Genomic DNA, 20,165 nt, shown 5'->3' on the forward strand with positions numbered 1-20,165 from the left:
TTTTTTAAAAGCCTGCTTCTAACATTATTTTGCATAAAAATTGCATAGTGTGACTTGTCATGCATAAAAGTGGCAAAATCATAGAGTAGTATGGCCCCCATTTTTATGGAAAGAAATAAATAGAGTAGAATTGTACTGAATATGATAGAAGTAAAAATAAAGAAAAGTTTGGCTGACTGTGGACATACTCAGCCTTATTTGTGAAGAATTTGTAGCAAAATTGACAAACTTATCTAATGGAAATACCATTTAAGGTGTATTGCGTTCCAAGGACGCGCAATGGGGCGCCCGTCAGCTTCGGCCAAACGATATGCTCCTTTCCCCACTGCTTCGGTAACCCTATAAGGTCCGGTCCAATTAGGTTCCAATTTCTTTACATGAGCTGTTTCTTGCTTCAAAATCCAATCGCCCACCACAAAGCTCCTGAATCTAACGCGTTTGTTATAACTGTTGCGCAGCTGTTGCTGATATGAAGCAAGCTTAATTGCTGCAGCATCCCTTTTTTCGTCCAGGAGATCGAGACTATGTTCGAGCTGCTGACTATTATTTCCTTCAAGCAATAAGAATGTCCGAAGGGTCGGAACTGCCGCTTCGGTTGGGATCACAGCTTCAGATCCATAAGCCATGGTAAAGGGACTCTCTCCCGTAGGCCGCCGCGGTGTGGTTCGGTACGCCCAAAGCACCTGAGGGAGATTCTCGTACCATTTCGTTTTGAGTTTCTCCAATTTCTTCTTTAAACAACTGAAAAATTGTCCGATTAGTTATTTCAGCCTGTCCATTCCCTTGTGGATGACTAACCGCAGCTAACTTTTGTACAATTCCATGCTCAGCAAAGAATTTTCTTGTACTTCTATTATCGAGGTTCTTACCATTGTCCATCATAATGACTTTTGGGACCCCAAACCGGTAAATAATGTTGTTCCAAAGGAAACTTTTTACCTGCTCATGGGTCACACTTGAGTAGGCCTCGGCTTCTACCCATTTAGTGAAATAATCTGTAGCCAGTAGCACGCACTCCTTTTGTTCCACAGTCTTGGGTAACGGGCCCACCATATCAATCCCCCATTGCGCGAATGGCCATGGATTCACCATTGCGTGCAAATCTTCGGCAAGTTGATGCTTCAGAGGACCGTGACGTTGACATTTGTCACACCTTCGTGTATACTCTTCTACATTCCGGGACAAGTACGGCCAGAAGTAACCTTGAGTCAGGACTTTATGCGCGAGGGATCTGCCCCCGGAATGGTTACCACAATCTCCGTCATAGATTTGTCTCAACACCGCAAGAGCCTCAGTAGGGCTTAAACATTTCAGGTAAAGACCTGAAAATGACTTTCGGTATAACTGATTGTTAATGATGGCATATTTAGCTGCGATGATACGGAGCTTCCGTGCTTCGGACTTCTGGTCTGGAAGAACCCCATGCTTGAGGTAGGCTTCCAATGGATCAATCCAGCATGGTTCCCGAGGAATAACTGGAATTACCATCACTTCCTGCGGAGGATTAATGCTGGGCTCGTCCAGAACGTCAATCGGCACAATCCGAATCAAATCCTCATTTGAAGATGACGCTGATGTGGCCAATTGATCTGCTTCGGCATTCTCAACACGAGGTACTTGATAAAATTCGATCTGATCGAATCCCCGTGCAACGTTCTCTACAACTTCTTTATATGCTTTCATTCTTTCCTCTTTTGGGTGGTACTGACATGTCACTTGATTTATAACAAGTTGTGAGTCACTAAAAACCTTTAAGTAACGTACCTGGAGACTGCTAGCCAACCGAAGACCAGCAAGTAAAGCCTCGTACTCGGCCTCATTGTGATACCCCCAGATTCTCGAATGCGGGTTGGCCAGGCCCACGCCCGAATACCCGAGGATATCAAAACAAATTGATAATAAACGAACACAGAGTACAAAAGAATAAAGAAAAATAAATAAAATGCTGACAAGAAACTAAAATGATAATCTAATAATAAACCTCATAATATATTTTCATTAATTAATAAACTCTTCTGATACAATTGATCCTCCAAAATATAACTCGGGAATCCATATTGTGTGAACCCCTAGAAAATCCAAACTAAACAAATGACAGCAATAACTGTCTAAATCAAGAAACTGAACCATAAAGGAACTCTTATGTAACATCGGAAGAATGAAATAGATTGATCCCCGCTCAGCACAAACAACCTCTACTCCTGACGAACACCTGAAAAATAATGGTGGGTCAGGCTCACAAACAAGTTCTACTCTACTACAGTCCAAGTAGAGGTCCGATACACGTATACATCCTAATCAATCCAACAGTAACTAGTAGTCCGTATATATATATATACACACTAAAGGAACCTCACTAGACTATAGGGTCGTCTCAACCTGAATAGTAGGCAACATGCAAAACGCACATATAGTGGGCACGAGTACCTAGACCTACCAGGGTACACAACTATACTATATCTAGCTACACATTCCTGGCGATATACGCACCCTAACCACTGATCCTGAGACTCAAGCTCATATCATGGCACCATACTTATATATATAAAATCTAGTAACCATCCTATTCAGTATAAATTAATCCTCCATAAGTTATTCAACTTGTTCATCTGACCTGACTTGAATATAAGTAGGACTTAACATTTTAGTTAATCCATTTCCTTATATAATAAATTAAACCTCCATAAGTCATTCAACTTGTTCAGCTGACCTGACTTGAATATAAGTAGGACTTAACATTTTAGATAATCTATTCCCTTATATAAAATAGGTAGGACTTAACTGATAAGTTAATCCGGCCCTAGAATGCCACCGTCCCATACCGGTGCATTAAACCACACAATCCAACAATTAATGTAACGATTAAGGAAATACATCAAATAATCCAGAAATAACTATGATAATATGATATCAAGTTATCACAAAATAGGAATGACTTATTATTTATTTAAACTTCCTATATCATATGTCCTACATAAACTGATTCTTATACATATGATGATATTTTATTATACCGTTAAATAAGCATTCTCCATATCCAATTCATCATACACATTTAATCTCAATTGCTAAAACATATTAAAAGATTAAATTCATTTGTTTGTTTAAAACATTCAAATAGCAAGCATCATTATGATTGAGTCTATTTAAATTTATTTAAACCCAAACCTAGTTCCTATTTAATGTTCAGGAATCCTAGGCATGTTTCTACGTTCCATCATTCCACATATATGAAAAATCCATAATTTAAACATGTAAAAATTCACACCGAAAATCAAATCAAAATCATACATTTATTAATTCATAACACAAGAACAGATATGAACAAAATTCATAAAACCTATATTCTAATCCAATTAAACATGCATAATTATTTAATTTTATGTGTTTAATAAATCCTGGAATTTCCTAGACATGTACAAAAACACGAATCAAAGGAAAAAATACAGAAGAAGAACTTGCCTTAAACTTTCAGATCGAAAGTTACACTTCTTCTTCCTTGATCTTCTCTTTACATGGTTTTTCTCCTCATTCCTTCCTTAATTTTCCTCCTTCCCTCTCTAACTCTCTCTCTCTCTAGAATATATCATGTGAATATTTCTAACCCCCTTTTACAACCTATAGCTATATATTTATAGGCTAAATAAAATAACCTTAACCCTTTTCTAAATCCAAGTCAACTTAAAAAAAATAAATATTAAAAAGGTAAGTAAAATATGTTACGTATATAATTTATGTATATCTTTATTAAATAAATAAATTATACACATCCCATTATTTATTAATGAATTATCTAATAATACTTAAGTTACCATAATATTATAAAGTAACTTAAAACATAACACGTATCAAATCTATGTATTTTTATTATTTAAATATAAAACATATACATCAGATTGAATATTACTACCTAAGTTACCATAAAAGTAATTAATAAATTACTTTCCCTTTTATATATATTAAAAAGGTAAGTAAAATATGTTACATATATAATTTATGTATATGTTTATTAAATAAATAAATTATACACATTCCATTATTTATCAATGGATTATCCAATAATACTTAAGTTACCATAATATTATAAAGTAACTTAAAACATAACATGTATCAAATCTATGTATATTTTTATTATTTAAATATAAAACATATACATCAGATTAAATATTACTACCCAAGTTAGCATAAAAGTAATTAATATTTTACTTTCCTTTTTATATATGTATATAATATATATCTATATATATACATACACAACTATCCATGGGTAATAATCCATACACATTCAACCTCCTATCCAAGTAATTCATGGGACCCAATTGGTTGGCCCATTACTACTAACCATAACCATAAAAGATAAAATAAAATAAAATAATAAAAGAAAAGAAAACATTTAATTTATAATTAATCAAAACACCATTTAAGCACATAATCTAATTAAACAATTAACACATAGACAAATACAAATAATACATAGACACATAATCAAATAATCAAGTAATACCTAATTCAATTAAACACATAAGCAATTAGTTAAATAATCAATTAAATAATTAAAAATACAATTAAAACAAATAAATAAATACCGAGACTATTCTTTTAAAATTAGGGGTATTACATTCTTCCCCCCTAACAAAAGGAATTCCGTCCTCGGAATTCGCCCTTACTTTCTTCCATTGTGCTTGGAAATTGTGAGCGAAAAACATCCTCCTATTCCCAAGTAGACGCAACCTCACTATAAGGGCTCCACTTAACTCCAATATATCAAGTGGTATACAGGGTTCCTATATTTTAAGAAACACAATAATCATAGAATGCGTAGGTTGTATTAAATAACAACGTAATCCTCCCATGTCGACAAGGGAATGATCTACATACCTTCAAGTGCCATAGAATATACGCATAAACTCCTATGCACCCAGCGCTAATAATTTAGTAACGCCAATTCAAAGGCGACTGCCACAATTACGAAACACAATCCTCTAAAAGTCAATGTAATAAGTAAAATTGACCTTTCTCTAAAAATCGTCGTTCTTCCTACATGGAAAACAGAACGAGCAAACTACTCCCTGATAGAAAAACTCTAGTATACGAGTTCAACTATTTACAACATCCCACTGTTGCCTCCCAACCGCGCGTAGTTCAATACAAAGGGAAGTATCTCTTTTCGACATATTTTTAAATGAAGTCGAGGTCTGATTGTACAACTCTTACTTCCATTTCCAACCAACAAATAAGAGGTATGCATTGTGAAAGATACAAAACCTCCAAAGTTATCACACTAACCTCCTTGTGCAAACAATATCACAAACAAAATTCCGACAAGTGAAGTAAACACTTCCAACTGTCCATAAAAATCTAGGATATACGCTTCAAACATATCCTTTATGGTCTAATTTAATCTCTCAATTAATTCCTCCGTCTATAGATATGAAGTAGAGCTGCTGCTCCAAAATCTTCATAAAGCTTATTCGAAATAGCACTTTGCATCTACTAATATGGACATCCACATGCTATAACACCACTATCACTGTACTATAGAACTACTATGAAGTTCTAAAATAAGCATCACTCAAATTTATGTCCTCAAGTGATCTTTCTCAATCCACCACTCGGATTCCATATGAAAAATTGAAATTCTAAATCAATGTCGATCCTTCCCACGGGCCGTCACTCCTATTTAATTCAACTTCCATATTTGTTATAGGAAGTGGCTAAAGATTCCGATGATCAACTTTCCATCTTTGTAACAGGTTTTACACTTAGGGCAATTATATATGCATTCTTATCCGTATCTGTTCACCAAAACCGACATTTGATGTCATGATGTACCTTCTAACCGTCTGAGCACACCGAGAAAATTATAAACTTTCCAGCTCAGTCGCCCGATCATCATATCACTATTTACGGAAACTACTAAATCCTCATCGAGTACCTTAAACTCCATCTGAGTAAGGTAACACCGTCTCCAAGGTCAGCTCCAATATTCAAAGTTGACCTTCTCAACTACCGTAGTAATAACAAGTGTTATTATTACACTTGCTATAAATACATCTGATAACTCAACAACTAACCGAAAGATTTAAATATTCTATCATTTGTTGAGAGCATCCATTTACATCATTGCTTCTACCAGACAGAACTTGATATAAAGTGTGAATCACCACTGTAATCCATCTAAACCGTCTCGTGATCCATTCTATTCGTATAAACTAAAGTCCTACCAGTTCGAAATAGAGAAGAACTAAGCTAACCTAACTCATCAGTCAACCAATATCCCATCCAGAATCATGACCCTTGTGCGAAGTCAGCAATCCCTCAACTAAATCCGTGGAAAATGCTCTCTCATTTCCACTTCAATATAAGGAATAGTTGTAAATAATCTAGTGATCTCTGATGGTCTATCTCGACTATCTAATAAAAATTACAATGGGAGACAAAATCACTATGTCCCTCCTCCTACCTGTCCTCCAAACATCTGCTTCATACCCTGAAGCATCATGTTTCCACTAGGATAAATAAAGAACTAAGAGTTGTGAAACTCAGTCCTTGCATCCTCCATCCAATTTGTCTGCAGAAAGTACCGTTAATCCAGTACCACCAGCTTTCGTGTATACCCATTGTTTAAATTGGAGCATCTTCAAAAGCGTATTCTGCAACTAAATCTATCCACCACTGATCTGTGATAAACTTACCGATATTGAAAATCAATCGGTAATTCCATTTATCAATAGTCAACTATGACTTTAACTCAACAAAAGTCAATAAATTACGACCTTTCCATGCATACCATGCACCTCATCTTTATATAAGTGTTTGGTTTCACCATCTTGTCTTTGACACACCCTGCTTCTTTAAGACAAGTTAATGACAATCCAACTTCTTTGTCTAACTTCAAAAGAATATAAAATTTTTCCATCCTCTACATAAGTCATCAATTTCCTTGCAAAAGCTAATTGTTACAAATTATGACTAAAAAAAATAATTCCATATTATTTATGGAAATGAAGAGACTTAGTTTCCTCTTCCATGTGCAACACCAGCAAATTCCTCCTAATGACACACCCTCTTGAATAAATTCTTGATTAAGAATTTACTGATGAATATTTATTCAGTCTCTTATCCGCACTCGGTGTCATTCCAATAAGTACTTAATCCAGTACTAAATCATCTTTCCGACTTGGTAACAACTTCTGAAATTTTCAAGAAAATGTTCAGCAAATCCAGCACCTCTGATATATCATCATGGCGTTACAGTGATCTTTATTTACCACTACCTCACGCATACCGAAACATTAACAACCACCAATATGATGGCGTTATAATATGATATGAATCCATACCTAACGTAAAGTATATCAAACTAATCGTTTTAGATTTTTTGACTCGTAGTGATGGTTTAATTATCCCATCCCAAAGCACACCATAATGATACATGTCCAGGTCCAATAGATTGGCTAGATTTATATGTATCTACCAAATCCTACGACCGTATGCTCACAGATCTAGCGTAAATAGCGCTATTAGTCCATGTTATTAAAACAATAGCTAGCTGATCACACACTTGTGTCCCCAACTAAACCACATACCAAATCCCGAGTAATTAACAAAAAAAAATAAATTAAAACACGTATGATAAACACAATAAAACAAGATATACTCCTACTTAGGATATCATTTTTTTCTATAAAAAAAAAAAAAAAAAAAAAAAAAAAAAAAAAAAATCTCCTTTGAAATCAACCTTACTAGATTTTTTCAAAATTTCCTTTTATAGTTTCATAAATAATCATCCAATCTCGAAACATATCCTTTAAAACATAGCTTAAAAACACAAATATTTGCCTAAGCAAATACCAAGGGCTTAACCCTCATCCTTCTTATATGCGGAATGTAAACTGTCTAACTTGGCTTTTTAAAGCGAATTAGAACGTCACAATATAATACCAATGCCCTCTTGTATGTGATTTAAAAATTATGTATTTCATTCTGATAAGAACACATCCGATCCCCAAACTCCTGAACAATACTTCTTATATACCTCTTTTATAGATGATAAGAAAGCGTAATTATTTGTAGATTGATCAACCCCAATTCTACTAATAACATTCGCTATACTACTAGCAATTCAGATCACCTCGCGCGATCATTCATTTTCAAGATTTAGTACCCTCTTTATTGGATGCACATAAATATCCTCCATTAGGATCCTCTTCAGCTCCTACTCCTCGCTTGTCTCCTTTTTGAGATCAACTGAAGTCGTGTTGGCCCTGATATGCGGGGACCTATCACGTACACCTAAATCCTTCCTTGGCTTATACTTTTAAAGTAATGCCAAATGAACCTAAACCATCGATCCTTAACTCTGCCTTCTGGTAACGAAATCGATAACGTACTCCTTTGGGTCTTTATCGCTTTCGCCTTGAACCCATCCTTTTCCTAGTGCCAACCATTCTATGACTATAGAATATAATTGACATCAGCTCCTTCCTAACAAATCGTAAATAGAGTACAACGAATCCTAATACGGGCTCTAAGTTTTAAGAGACACAACGCAGAAGTCACATAAAGAAAGACACTCCTAAGGACACTGGAACCTGGAATGCTCTGATACCAACTGTGATACCCCCAGATTCTCGAATGCGGGTTGGCCAGGCCAACGCCCGAATACCCGAGGATATCAAAACAAATTGATAATAAACGAACATAGAGTACAAAAGAATAAAGAAGAATAAATAAAATGCTGATAAGAAACTAAAATGATAATCTAATAATAAACCTCATAATATATTTTCATTAATTAATAAACTCTTCTGATACAATTGTGTGAACCCCTAGAAAATCCAAACTAAACAAATGACAGCAATAACTGTCTAAATCAGGAAACTGAACCATAAAGGAACTCTTATGTAACATCGGAAGAATGAAGTAGATTGATCCCCGCTCAGCACGAACAACCTCTACTCCTGACGAACACCTGAAAAATAATGGTGGGTCAGGCTCACAAACAAGTTCTACTCTACTACAGTCCAAGTAGAGATCCGATACACGTATACATCCTAATCAATCTAACAGTAACTAGTAGTCCGTATATATATATATACACACTAAAGGAACCTCACTAGATTATAGGGTTGTCTCAACCTGAATAGTAGGCAACATGCAAAACGTACATATAATGGGCATGAGTACCTAGACCTACCAGGGTACACAACTATACTATATCTAGCTACACATTCCTGGCGATATACGCACCCTAACCACTGATCCTAAGACTCAAGTTCATATCACGGTACCATACTTATATATATAAAATCTAGTAACCATCCTATTCAGTATGAATTAATCCTCCATAAGTCATTCAACTTGTTCATCTGAACTGACTTGAATATAAGTAGGACTTAACATTTTAGTTAATCCATTTCCTTATATAATAAATTAATCCTCCATAAGTCATTCAACTTGTTCAGCTGACCTGACTTGAATATAAGTAAGACTTAACATTTTAGTTAATCCATTCCCTTATATAAAATAGGTAGGACTTAACTGATAAGTTAATCCGTCCCTAGAATGCCACCGTCCCATACCGGTACATTAAACCACACAATCCAACAATTAATGTAACGATTAAGGAAATATATCAAACAATCCAGAAATAACTATGATAATATGATATCAAGTTATCACAAAATAGGAATGACTTATTATTTATTTAAGCTTCCTATATCATATATCCTACATAAACTGATTCTTATACATATGATGATATTTTATTATAACGTCAAATAAGCATTCTCCATATCCAATTCATCCTACACATTTAATCTCAATTGCTAAAACATATTAAAAGATTAAATTCATTCGTTTGTTTAAAACATTCAAATAGCAAGCATCATTATGATTGAGTCTATTTAAATTTATTTAAACCCAAACCTAGTTCCTATTTAATGTTCAGGAATCCTAGGCATGTTTCTACGTTCCATCATTCCACAAATATGAAAAATACATAATTTAAACATGTAAAAATTCACACCGAAAATCAAATCAAAATCATGTATTTATCAATTCATAACACAAGAACAGATATGAACAAAATTCATAAAACCTATGTTCTAATCCAATTAAACATGCATAATTATTTAATTTTATGTGTTTAATAAATCCTGGAATTTTCTAGGCATGTACAAAAACACGAATCAAAGGAAAAGAAATAGAAGATGAACTTGCCTTAAACTTTCGGATCGAAAGTTACACTTCTTCTTCCTTGATCTTCTCTTTATATGATTTTTCTCCTCATTCCTTCCTTAATTTTCCTCCGTCCCACTCTAACTCTCTCCCTTTCTAGAATATATCACGTAAATATTTCTAACCCCTTTTTACAACCTATAGTTATATATTTATATGCTAAATAAAATAACCCTAACCCTTTTTTAAATCCAAGTCAACTTAAAAAAAATAAATATTAAAAAGGTAAGTAAAATATGTTACGTATATAATTTATGTATATCTTTATTAAATAAATAAATTATATACATCCCATTATTTATTAATGAATTATCTAATAATACTTAAGTTACCATAATATTATAAAGTAACTTAAAACATAATACGTATCAAATCTATGTATTTTTATTATTTAAATATAAAACATATACATCAGATTGAATATTACTACCTAAGTTACCATAAAAGTAATTAATAAATTACTTTCCCTTTTATATATATTAAAAAGGTAAGTAAAATATGTTACGTATATAATTTATGTATATCTTTATTAAATAAATAAATTATACACATTCCATTATTTATTAATGGATTATCCAATAATACTTAAGTTACCATAATATTATAAAGTAACTTAAAACATAACACGTATCAAATCTATGTATATTTTTATTATTTAAATATAAAACATATACATCAGATTAAATATTACTACCCAAGTTATCATAAAAGTAATTAATAAATTACTTTCTTTTTTATATATGTATATAATATATATCTATATATATACATACACAACTATCATTGGGTAATAATCCATACACATTCAACCTCCTATCCAAGTAATTCATGGGACCCAATTGGTTGGCCCATTACTACTAACCAAACCATAAAAGAAAAAATAAAATAAAATAATAAAATAAAAGAAAACATTTAATTTACAATTAGTCAAAACACCATTTAAGCACATAATCTAATTAAACAATTAACACATAGACAAATACAAATAATACATAGACACATAATCAAATAATCAAGTAATATATAATTCAATTAAACACATAAGCAATTAGTTAAATAATCAATTAAATAATTAAAAATACAATTAAAACAAATAAATAAATACCGAGACTATCCTTTTAAAATTAGGGGTATTACATTCATTGTTCGTAGCTGGGAACTTCAAACAGATAGATTGTTGCAGCTTGGTGCCTTCAGGAGTTGACATTACAACGCCTACTCCTGCACTTGCTTGATTCGAGGAACCATCGACTCGAAGTTCCCACTGTGGTTCTGGGTGTGCCGGTTCTTCAGGAGTATCTTCATACTCAAGAAGGAAATCCGCTACGGCTTGTCCTTTATGCGACACCTTTGGCTCATAGGTTATGTCGACGGAACTTAGCTCGATAGCCCACTTGGTAATTCTCCCAGATAAATTAGGCTTAGAGAGTATACCCCGTATAGGATAGCTGGTGAGTACCACAATGCTATGAGATTCAAAATAATGGAGAAGCTTCCTCTTGGCGTAGATCAAAGCTAAAATAACTTTTTCTGCTTTACTATATCACGTCTCCGCATCTGTCATAGTCTTACTTGTGTAGAAGATTGGATATTGCCTCTTTCTTTCGTTTCTAATCAATGTTGCACTTGTCGATGTATTAAAAATTGCCAAGTACATAATAAGAACCTCCCCGGGTTTTGGAGCGGATAGAATGGGTGGTTCAGCCATGTAACCTTTCAACCGACTGAGGGCCTCCTTCTGCTGAGGTCCCCATATATCTTTATTCTTGGATCGTATAGCATCGAAGAATGGTTTGCACTTATCTGACAATCGGGATATAAATCAGCTGAGTGCTGTGATCCGATCAGTAAGTACCTGCACTTCCTTGCGATTTTTTGGTTCCTGATTCTGGATGAGGGCTTTAGCCTGAGCCGGACTTACCTCTATCCCTTTTTTATTCACTATGTGACCGAGGAATTGACCTGATGATACCGCGAAGGAGCACTTTGATGGATTCAACTTCATGTTGTACTTCTTTAAAGTGTTGAAAACTTCCTGTAGATGCTTCGGATGATCTTCTTTCTTCACACTTTTAACCACCATGTCATCTATATATGCTTCAACTGTCTTTCCCAGCAGATTATCGAATATCTTATTGACAAGGCGTTGATAAGTAGCTCCAGCATTCTTCAGTCTTAAGGGCATGACCCTGTAACAATAAGTTCCCTTTTCTGTAATAAAAGCCGTTTTTTCTTCATCTTCGGGGTCCATAGGAATCTGATTGTACCCCGAGTATGCATCTAGGAATGTCAACCTCTCGTAGCCGGTGGTAGCATCAACCATCTGGTCTATCTTGGGCAGAGGGTAGCTATCTTTAGGGCAGGCTTTGTTGAGGTTGGTATAATCTACACAAACCCTCCACTTTCCATTTTTCTTTTATACGACTACCACGTTCGACAACCACTGCGGATATTGTACTTCTCGAATGAAACCTGCTTGCAATAATTTGTTTACTTCTTCAGCTATAATGCGATTGGGTTCAGGGGCAAACCTTCGGTGTTTCTGTTTGACCGGTTTGAAATCCGGATCCACCTTCAGGTTATGGCAGGAAACTGTGGGATCGATCCCTACCATGTCCGAGTGATCCCATGCGAAGGCATTTGTATTGCTCCGGATGACATCAATTAACGGCTCCTTTTCTTCTGACGTGGAAGAAGAGCCTAGATAAGTGACCTTCTGAGGGTCGCCGAAGATAACTTCCATAGCTTCGAGGGTCTCCTCGGTGGGTTTCGTAATTTCCTCTTCCTCTTTTCCCTCAAGATACTTGGGCAGTGGGTTCTGTAATTGCTATTTGGGTCCAGTTTTGGAAGCCTCACTTGGTTGCTGTTGAATCGACATCTTCTTCGCCTCAACCTGTGTCAGCATATAGCATTCCTTCGCTGCGACTTGATTGCCCCACAGATTAATTACTTCTTTCCCGTCTGGAGATAAGCACCGCATCACCTGGTGGAGGGTGGACGGAACTCCTTTCATCCGATGTATCCAACCTCTTCCCATGATGAGATTGTAAGAATGATGGATCTCTGTTAAAACAAAGTTCTCCTTCAGAGTCCTCTTCGCTGCGGTTACAGACAAGTTTATTACTCCAAGGGGATCTACTCTTGTGCCATCGAATCCCATCAACGGGCTAGAGGTGGGTCGAATAGATGATGACGCGATCTCTAACTGATCAAAGACCGTCTTTGTGATTATGTTAGTGCTACTTCCTGGATCTACCAAAACCCTCCTGATCATACAATTGGCCACTAAAAGATTGATGACCAATGGATCCTCATGGGGGAGTTGCACTCTGGATAGGTCGCTATCTCCGAATCCAATATTAATGCTACCAGAATTGATAGCATTGACCGAGGATATCTTTCTGAGCTTGTGGGTCGCCCTTAATCTGGACCTGTACACCTCCTCGGACTCTTGATTATCTTCAGACCTACCATGTATCGCATGGATGACTTTTACTTGCGTACCTTCTACCTTGCGGGGATAGACCTCTCGGGCCTTTACATGCTCCTTTGTCATGAGGTAATCTGTCAACTCACATTTGGCGATCATATTCTCCACCTGTCGTCTGAGGGATCGGCAATCGTTGGTTGAATGTCCATAATCTCGATGATGAGCGCAATGTTTGCTTTTGTCCCTTTGCTCCAGGGGTTGCTTTATTGGCTACGAAGTTGTGAACTTCGTCTTATTCTCTTGGAAGAGCCGAGCCAAGGTAGTTCGGAGAGGTGTAAATCCTTCCTCTACCCTTTGCCTTTTTTCAGGTGCCTGGGTGACTGGCTTTGAGGAACGTTGGCTTTTTTGAATCTTTGGAGTTGGGATTCTTTCTCGAGGCTTGTTTTCCACTGTCACGAGGGTAGCATGCTGCGCTCGGTGGGCTATATTTTCCTCAAGCCGAATGTAGATCTGGGCTCTGGCATTTAGAGTCTGCATGTCGGGAGGAGAATACTTGACTAAGGAAGTGTGGAACTTCATCCCCTGAATCATTGCAAGTTTAAATATCTTTATAGCAGTTGCGGGATGACAATCCGCTATTTCTGATGCCTCCATGTTGAATCTTGATAAGAAATCCTGTAATGTTTCCCCTCTTTTCTGCCTTACGGTGAAAAGGCTGGCAATGTTTTTCTTTTGCTTTTTATTTCCACAATACTGTGCCAGGAACATGGTGCATAGAGTTACGTAATCCGGGATGGATTTATGCGGTCTATTCCTGAACCACTCTAGTGCTGCTCCTGTCAAACTGGTAGGAAAAACTCTGCACATCCAAGGGTCATTACGATCATCCAAAGCCATTTTTTGAGCATAATGATCTAGGTACCGAGAAGGATCCCATGTTCCATCAAACTGGGTGTAAGAGGGCATGGTGAATTTCTTGGGCCTCTCTACCAGATACACATCATCAGTGAAAGGAGTTTTGATCAAAGAATTTTTGTGTTCTCTAGCCATCTCGGCAGGTGTTTGAATCTTCAGGAGTTTCTTCTCGTCAAAGGCATCCTGAACACCTGCACCATCTGAGATTCCATTGGACCACACCGTAAGCTTATGGCTGGATTCGACTTGCTCATCCTGCGTGCGACGAGGGACATTATCTGAAGCCGCAGCCTCGGATCTTGCCTTCCGTTGCTGCTGAACCTCATTGGGTCGTGCCCTATTAGGTAGAACCCCATCAGGCGGAAGTCCAGTAATCGGAGGAATATTCTGACTAGGGGGTGCTGCTGTGTCACCCACTGGTGGCGGTGGTGCCAACTGGGCCAGCGTCGTTTGCAGAGCGTTATTCTGCTGTTGAAGCAAGGCGATTTGAGTTACGCTTGCTTCGTTTGCCAGACGAAGTACGTCAAATTGGTGCAGAAACTCTTCACGCATCTTTTGCATCAACTCCGTCTGTTGATCTGTTGAAGATCCTCCGTTCGACATTCTGGACGGTTAGTTGCAAGATTCACTTGTGAAACAAAAACAAGAATGGGAATATATTTGCACACGCTTCCCACAGACGACGCCAAAGTGTAAGTGCAAAATTCTACTCAACCAATAACAATTGAAAAAAATAATACAACACACTCAAGAACAGTAAAAAATAAATAAGAGCAGTATCTAGAAAAGCGTAGAATAACTTGATACTTTTATTCGAGGTCTGGGCCTCTACTTATACACAAAAGATTGGTTGAATTATGGTAGGACTAGCATTGCTTGTCCTCTAATTCTTTCCCTATAGAAATTCTTTACAAATAGAACTCCTTCCTTTGTATAATTTTCCTTCTGTAGTAGTTTCTTTCTTTACTGTATCCTTCTTCTAATAGGACTAATTTCCTTTCAATGAATTTGGGCCATAAGTAACCTGATCCATGTGACATTGATAACGGGCTGGATCTCTTGTTTCGGGCTTGAGCAATGCTACAGAGATCAATTAGCTGTGACCTTGGGCTAGTGTCTTATGATTTTGGGCTGTCAACGAGCTTGGATTGGGCTTTGAGCAAGATGGACCTCTGACATTTGTGATGGGTATTTATATTGCGATGACGTGTACAATTCTTACTGGAGGGAGATTTTTCCCTCCACACATGGGTTTTTGCCTTTATATCTTACAACCATTTTATTTAGAAATAGCAGAGCTTTAAAAGTGGCTAAAAGTTCAACTGGTTGTCTTTTCTTGCTTTTGGAAGAAAACTAATTTATTTATTTTTTAAGATTTGGCCTAGTTTGGTAAGCATGAATGCAATGTCCATTTCAATCATTTTTTTGTTTGGTATGAGATTTAAAGTTAGAAAGAGTGATTGACTATTTTTTTAGAATGAAAATTCATTCCACGTCTAAACATGTGGAATGATCTTCTATTTTCAAGAAAATTTTGAAAAAGTTCAAATTTCTAAAAACCATCATGTTCCAAGTCATAACGACCACGACCACGGTCTTCCGCCCTCGCCTTCCGCTGCTTTCACCTTCCACCACTGCCGCCACCTTCATCCGCCGCCTCTGCCTTCTACAATGGCAGTTTGGGATCAGATTGGTGTTATGAAAGAAGAGGGAGGGTTTGGGAATCAAAGACATATGCAATTGGAACCAAGCTGCTGCCATGGTTAAACGCATATGGAACCGGAAAGTGAAGACGGTGGTTTAACACATAATTGACCACATCTTAAAAGATTTCCCTGACAAAAAAAAAAGAAAAAAAGGAAAGCTGTTTGGATTGAGTAGATTCAGAAAAGAAAACACAAGTGTATATGTCTTGCATTTTACCTTCTATTAGTGCCACATCTTACTTATCAAAAAAAAAAAATTAGTGCCACATATTAATACTTGTTTTCTCCTGTATTGAAAAATCACATTATATTGTTTTCAATCACTTAATTGTTGCTTTCAATTAAATATATAGATAAATATTTGCACCATTCTAGCAAGTTACTTTAAGCTCTTGTTACTTGCATCAATATTTGCACCAATGAGCTCCTTCAGTAGAAAAATTAAACAATTGCATCAAAAATTTCCCTCGTTTGAAATTTAAATTACAAACATCTTTCTAATGTGTGTATATGTAGTAATTTCTATGTCAATATAACATTCTTGCTGCTAGTAGTTCCTATTCAACATTTTTTTAATTTTATTTTTCTCCGAGAGAAAGGTTAAGTGAAAGAATGTCGGGTATTAGATTGGAATTCAGCCAACATATGGGACATAAGTTTTCTCCTTACCAAAAACCTAGAGGCATTTCAACCCCAAAGACTACACCTAGCTTTCTCTTTCACATTACAGGCTAAATACTAAGGAAACAAGGGTGGTTTACAGGGTGTTACAGTGTTTTTGTTTTTTTGGTTCCAATTATGTAAACATGTATGTTGTTTGAGGTGCATAATTCTTCTAATTCGGATCAAAGTCTTAGTTAAATGCTTAGGTGGTTGAGATAGCTTATAGCCTTGCCAATTCCGCTACCTCCACTTAGGAGCAACCTTTTATTCCTTAGATTTACAGAGATTGCACTGGAGAGACAAAAATTTATGGCACAAATTCAATACAACAAAAACAGTTGTATTTGGAACGGTGGCTTATAAATTTAGATTCAGATAGAAAAGAGTGCAATAAATTAAGTTGCCAATTGGAATGACAAAAGAGAGAAATAATGATTGATGAGAGTCTAGAGAGCGAGACTCCTAAACGAAGAGAGAGAGAGAGAGAGAGAGGAGAAATCGTTTTAGCCTCTCTCCTATTACGTGGCATAGTCACATTAGATTCGGTGATTTTTTTGGATAGTTATGTTTGGTAAATGCATCACTACTCTTTTTTTATATAACAATAATAAACATTAATTATCCGCTTTCGACATTTTTCTTGATTCCACGGTGAGTTGAATGAGAGAGAGCGAGGGAGAAAAGAGAGTGCAGAGAGGGGCGAGAGTGTAGCCTGTACGTGGCGGTTGTGCCTGTGGTTTCTCTTTGTGCCCCAAAAATGGGTCTGCACATAGAGGGGCGAGAGAGAAGAGAGAGGGAAAGGATCCAGTGTCGGAACCAAAAAAACACAAAAATGTCAGCACCTAATAGACTGCTTACACGTGTGCGAGTGTGGAGCAACAGTCGCACCCGAACTGTCCCTAGCACTCCTCAAAATATATTTAAAGAAAAAAAAAAAAACAATACAAATATGGTTCCTTTGAATGATAATAAAGTATTATTAATTAGTATACATTAAGTGTTGCAAGAACCAAATTATTTTACTTACCAAAAAAAAAATCAAAGCCTATATAGGCTTCATGGACCGATCGTTTGTGATGTCCGTCCAGTAACTTTATTTTGGCGACAGAAAATTTGAGTAAAATAATTTTCCACTAAAGCGTTTTTCATCATTTTTACCAAAACAATTTACGATTTTAAAATTCTTAAAAATTTAAAATTACTACATCATCACACCTCAAATCTTACGCACCTAATTTGATGCCCACCGAATCATTACATCCCCACAATTTAGAGTTAAACCAATTGAAAGATACGTATCAATAATAAAATAATTATTTGTTAACATACAATCATAAATATCAAAAGTAAAAAGATAATAAAACTTTCATGGTTGTAAATTGTACATTGTTCTTAAAAAAAAAAATAAACACAGATAACCATCTTTATTTTAAATTTCTTCTCCCACATTCTATTTTGTCATCTGCTGCTAAGAATTGAGACAAATATAAAATTTTCTTATTAAGTAAGAAAAGCATCTTTAAATCTCACCCACCTAATTTAGTGCCCACCAAACCAACTGTCAAGCACTTCATAAGTTAGGCAAAATTTGAAAGATGAATTAGGTAAAAATAATAAAACAATTATCACAGAGTTAAACCAGTTGAATTAGGTAACAATAATAAAACAATTATGACAAATCACAGACCCACAATTCAGAATTAAACCAGTTGAAAGATGCATCACGTAATAATAATAAAACAATTATTTCATAAATATCAAGCAAAAAATAATAAAAGGTCCATGGGTGTAAATTGTACATTGTTCTAAAAAAAAAAAAAACACCCAAATAACCAACCTTATCTTAAATTTTTTCTTCCACATCCTATTTTGTCATCTAGTGGTAAGAATGCGACCAATGTATAATTTTCTTGTTCTCTGAGAAAAGCATCTTTAATTTGCTAATATGTTGACTAAGCTAATATGTTGACTAAGGATCCGTTTGGTTAGCATGAAGTAAATAGAAAGCAAAAGAAACAGAAATTTTTTAAATTTGTTAACAATTTGGTTAGCGTAAAAGAGAAAATTTTTAGGAAAGTAAATTCTTGTAACCCCTTAATTTTTTTCAAAATATTTCTCGCAAAAAATGCAAGGAAATTTTACTTTCCCGTAAAAGTGATGTTTTTTATATCTTAATTTCGCATTATGCCCATGCCACTTTCCCCAAAACTTCATTAATAAGTCAGTTCCCTTCTATTGTAAATTACTTATATGTTAATATAATATTAATTTAATTATATGTGTGAATAAAATTAAAATGTTATTATATTTTTTTCCAATCATAATTAATAATGATTTAGAGTGATATATATATATATATATATATCTGAATATTTATGAATAGAGTGTAAGGTGAAAAATTAGGTGTTATTATTTACAATTTAATTCATACATAGACTTCTCTTAACTTTAGGACTCTAAGTAAATTAGATGGACCAAATTAATTTAGTTTTAATTCTATATATACTAGATACATCAAACTAATTTAGTTGAAGCATTATATTTCGTTTAGATTCAAACTTTTTTTTCTTTCTAACTTGTACCTATAATCACATATATTAAATTATTAAATATCATATTCATTGTTTCATTTTGAACTTAAAATTTTAATTTTGTTCATAATTCAAAAGATAGAGTAATGTCTCAAAAGAGTACAAAGTAATCTTGTAACTAAAAGGGTAGATTTGGTAATTACAATCACTTTCTTTTCACTTTCATGCTTTCTAAATTCACAAAATAATATTTTCTCACAACTTTCTTGAAAAAAATTCTTGCTAACCAAATGCACGATAGAAACTTAATTTCCTTTTCCTTTCTTTTACATTCTTTTACTTTCACTTTTCATTATAATTTCCGTCTAACCAAATGGACCCTAAGTGAATTTTTGAAAAAAACTCATGATTTTAAAGAAATCTTGTACAAATCGGCCGTGTGTGATCATAACGGAGTCCGAGAAAGTCCCGATTAATAAAAAAAACAGTTAGAAATACAATTATGGATCGAACCCGACCATTTCCGGAGTGAAACAACCCTAACGGATCTTTTCCAACCCATTTGGGCTTGCTGCCAACGAATTGGATCGAGTCTGGATCAAACCGGGCTTACCCCATTGAGAATACACATGGCCGCATCAGATCACCCGCTCAGACATTATCTTCTTCAACTTGTCT

The 20,165-nt window shown here is 35.3% G+C and overlaps 3 protein-coding genes across 3 annotated transcripts; all 3 read right to left on the minus strand.

The window, feature by feature from the left end:
* Window positions 1-609: 609 nt before the first annotated feature.
* LOC132276269 (uncharacterized) lies at window positions 610-12,565 on the minus strand. The gene is made up of 4 exons (XM_059777625.1): window positions 12,205-12,565; window positions 11,790-12,045; window positions 11,380-11,690; window positions 610-1,715 (listed from the first exon to the last, which is right to left on the minus strand). The coding sequence occupies exons 1-4, from the start codon at window positions 12,563-12,565 to the stop codon at window positions 610-612; spliced, it is 2,034 nt and encodes a 677-aa protein (XP_059633608.1).
* A 504-nt stretch (window positions 12,566-13,069) lies between these two features.
* LOC132276277 (uncharacterized) lies at window positions 13,070-13,831 on the minus strand. The gene has a single exon (XM_059777634.1). The coding sequence runs from the start codon at window positions 13,829-13,831 to the stop codon at window positions 13,070-13,072; it is 762 nt and encodes a 253-aa protein (XP_059633617.1).
* Window positions 13,832-13,942: 111 nt separating this feature from the next.
* Window positions 13,943-15,190, minus strand: LOC132276286 (uncharacterized). The gene has a single exon (XM_059777646.1). The coding sequence runs from the start codon at window positions 15,188-15,190 to the stop codon at window positions 13,943-13,945; it is 1,248 nt and encodes a 415-aa protein (XP_059633629.1).
* Window positions 15,191-20,165: the final 4,975 nt, after the last annotated feature.

The sequence above is a fragment of the Cornus florida genome, unplaced genomic scaffold (assembly GCF_030987335.1).
Source record: "Cornus florida cultivar Cherokee Brave unplaced genomic scaffold, ASM3098733v1 CherokeeBrave_3.0.0_Hap2_Chr01, whole genome shotgun sequence".
In the NCBI taxonomy this organism is placed as follows: Eukaryota; Viridiplantae; Streptophyta; class Magnoliopsida; order Cornales; family Cornaceae; genus Cornus; species Cornus florida.

Coding starts and splice junctions, on each gene's coding strand:
- LOC132276269 (XM_059777625.1), bottom strand. CDS start 12,565: ATGGTTGATGCTACCACCGGCTACGAGAGGTTGACATTCCTAGATGCA. Junction 12,046..12,204: donor CTCCTTCGCGGTATCATCAG/GTCAATTCCTCG, acceptor CCCGATTGTCAG/ATAAGTGCAAACCATTCTTC. Junction 1,716..11,379: donor CCCAGCTACGAACAATGAAT/GTAATACCCCTA, acceptor TTATAAATCAAG/TGACATGTCAGTACCACCCA.
- LOC132276277 (XM_059777634.1), bottom strand. CDS start 13,831: ATGATCGCCAAATGTGAGTTGACAGATTACCTCATGACAAAGGAGCAT.
- LOC132276286 (XM_059777646.1), bottom strand. CDS start 15,190: ATGTCGAACGGAGGATCTTCAACAGATCAACAGACGGAGTTGATGCAA.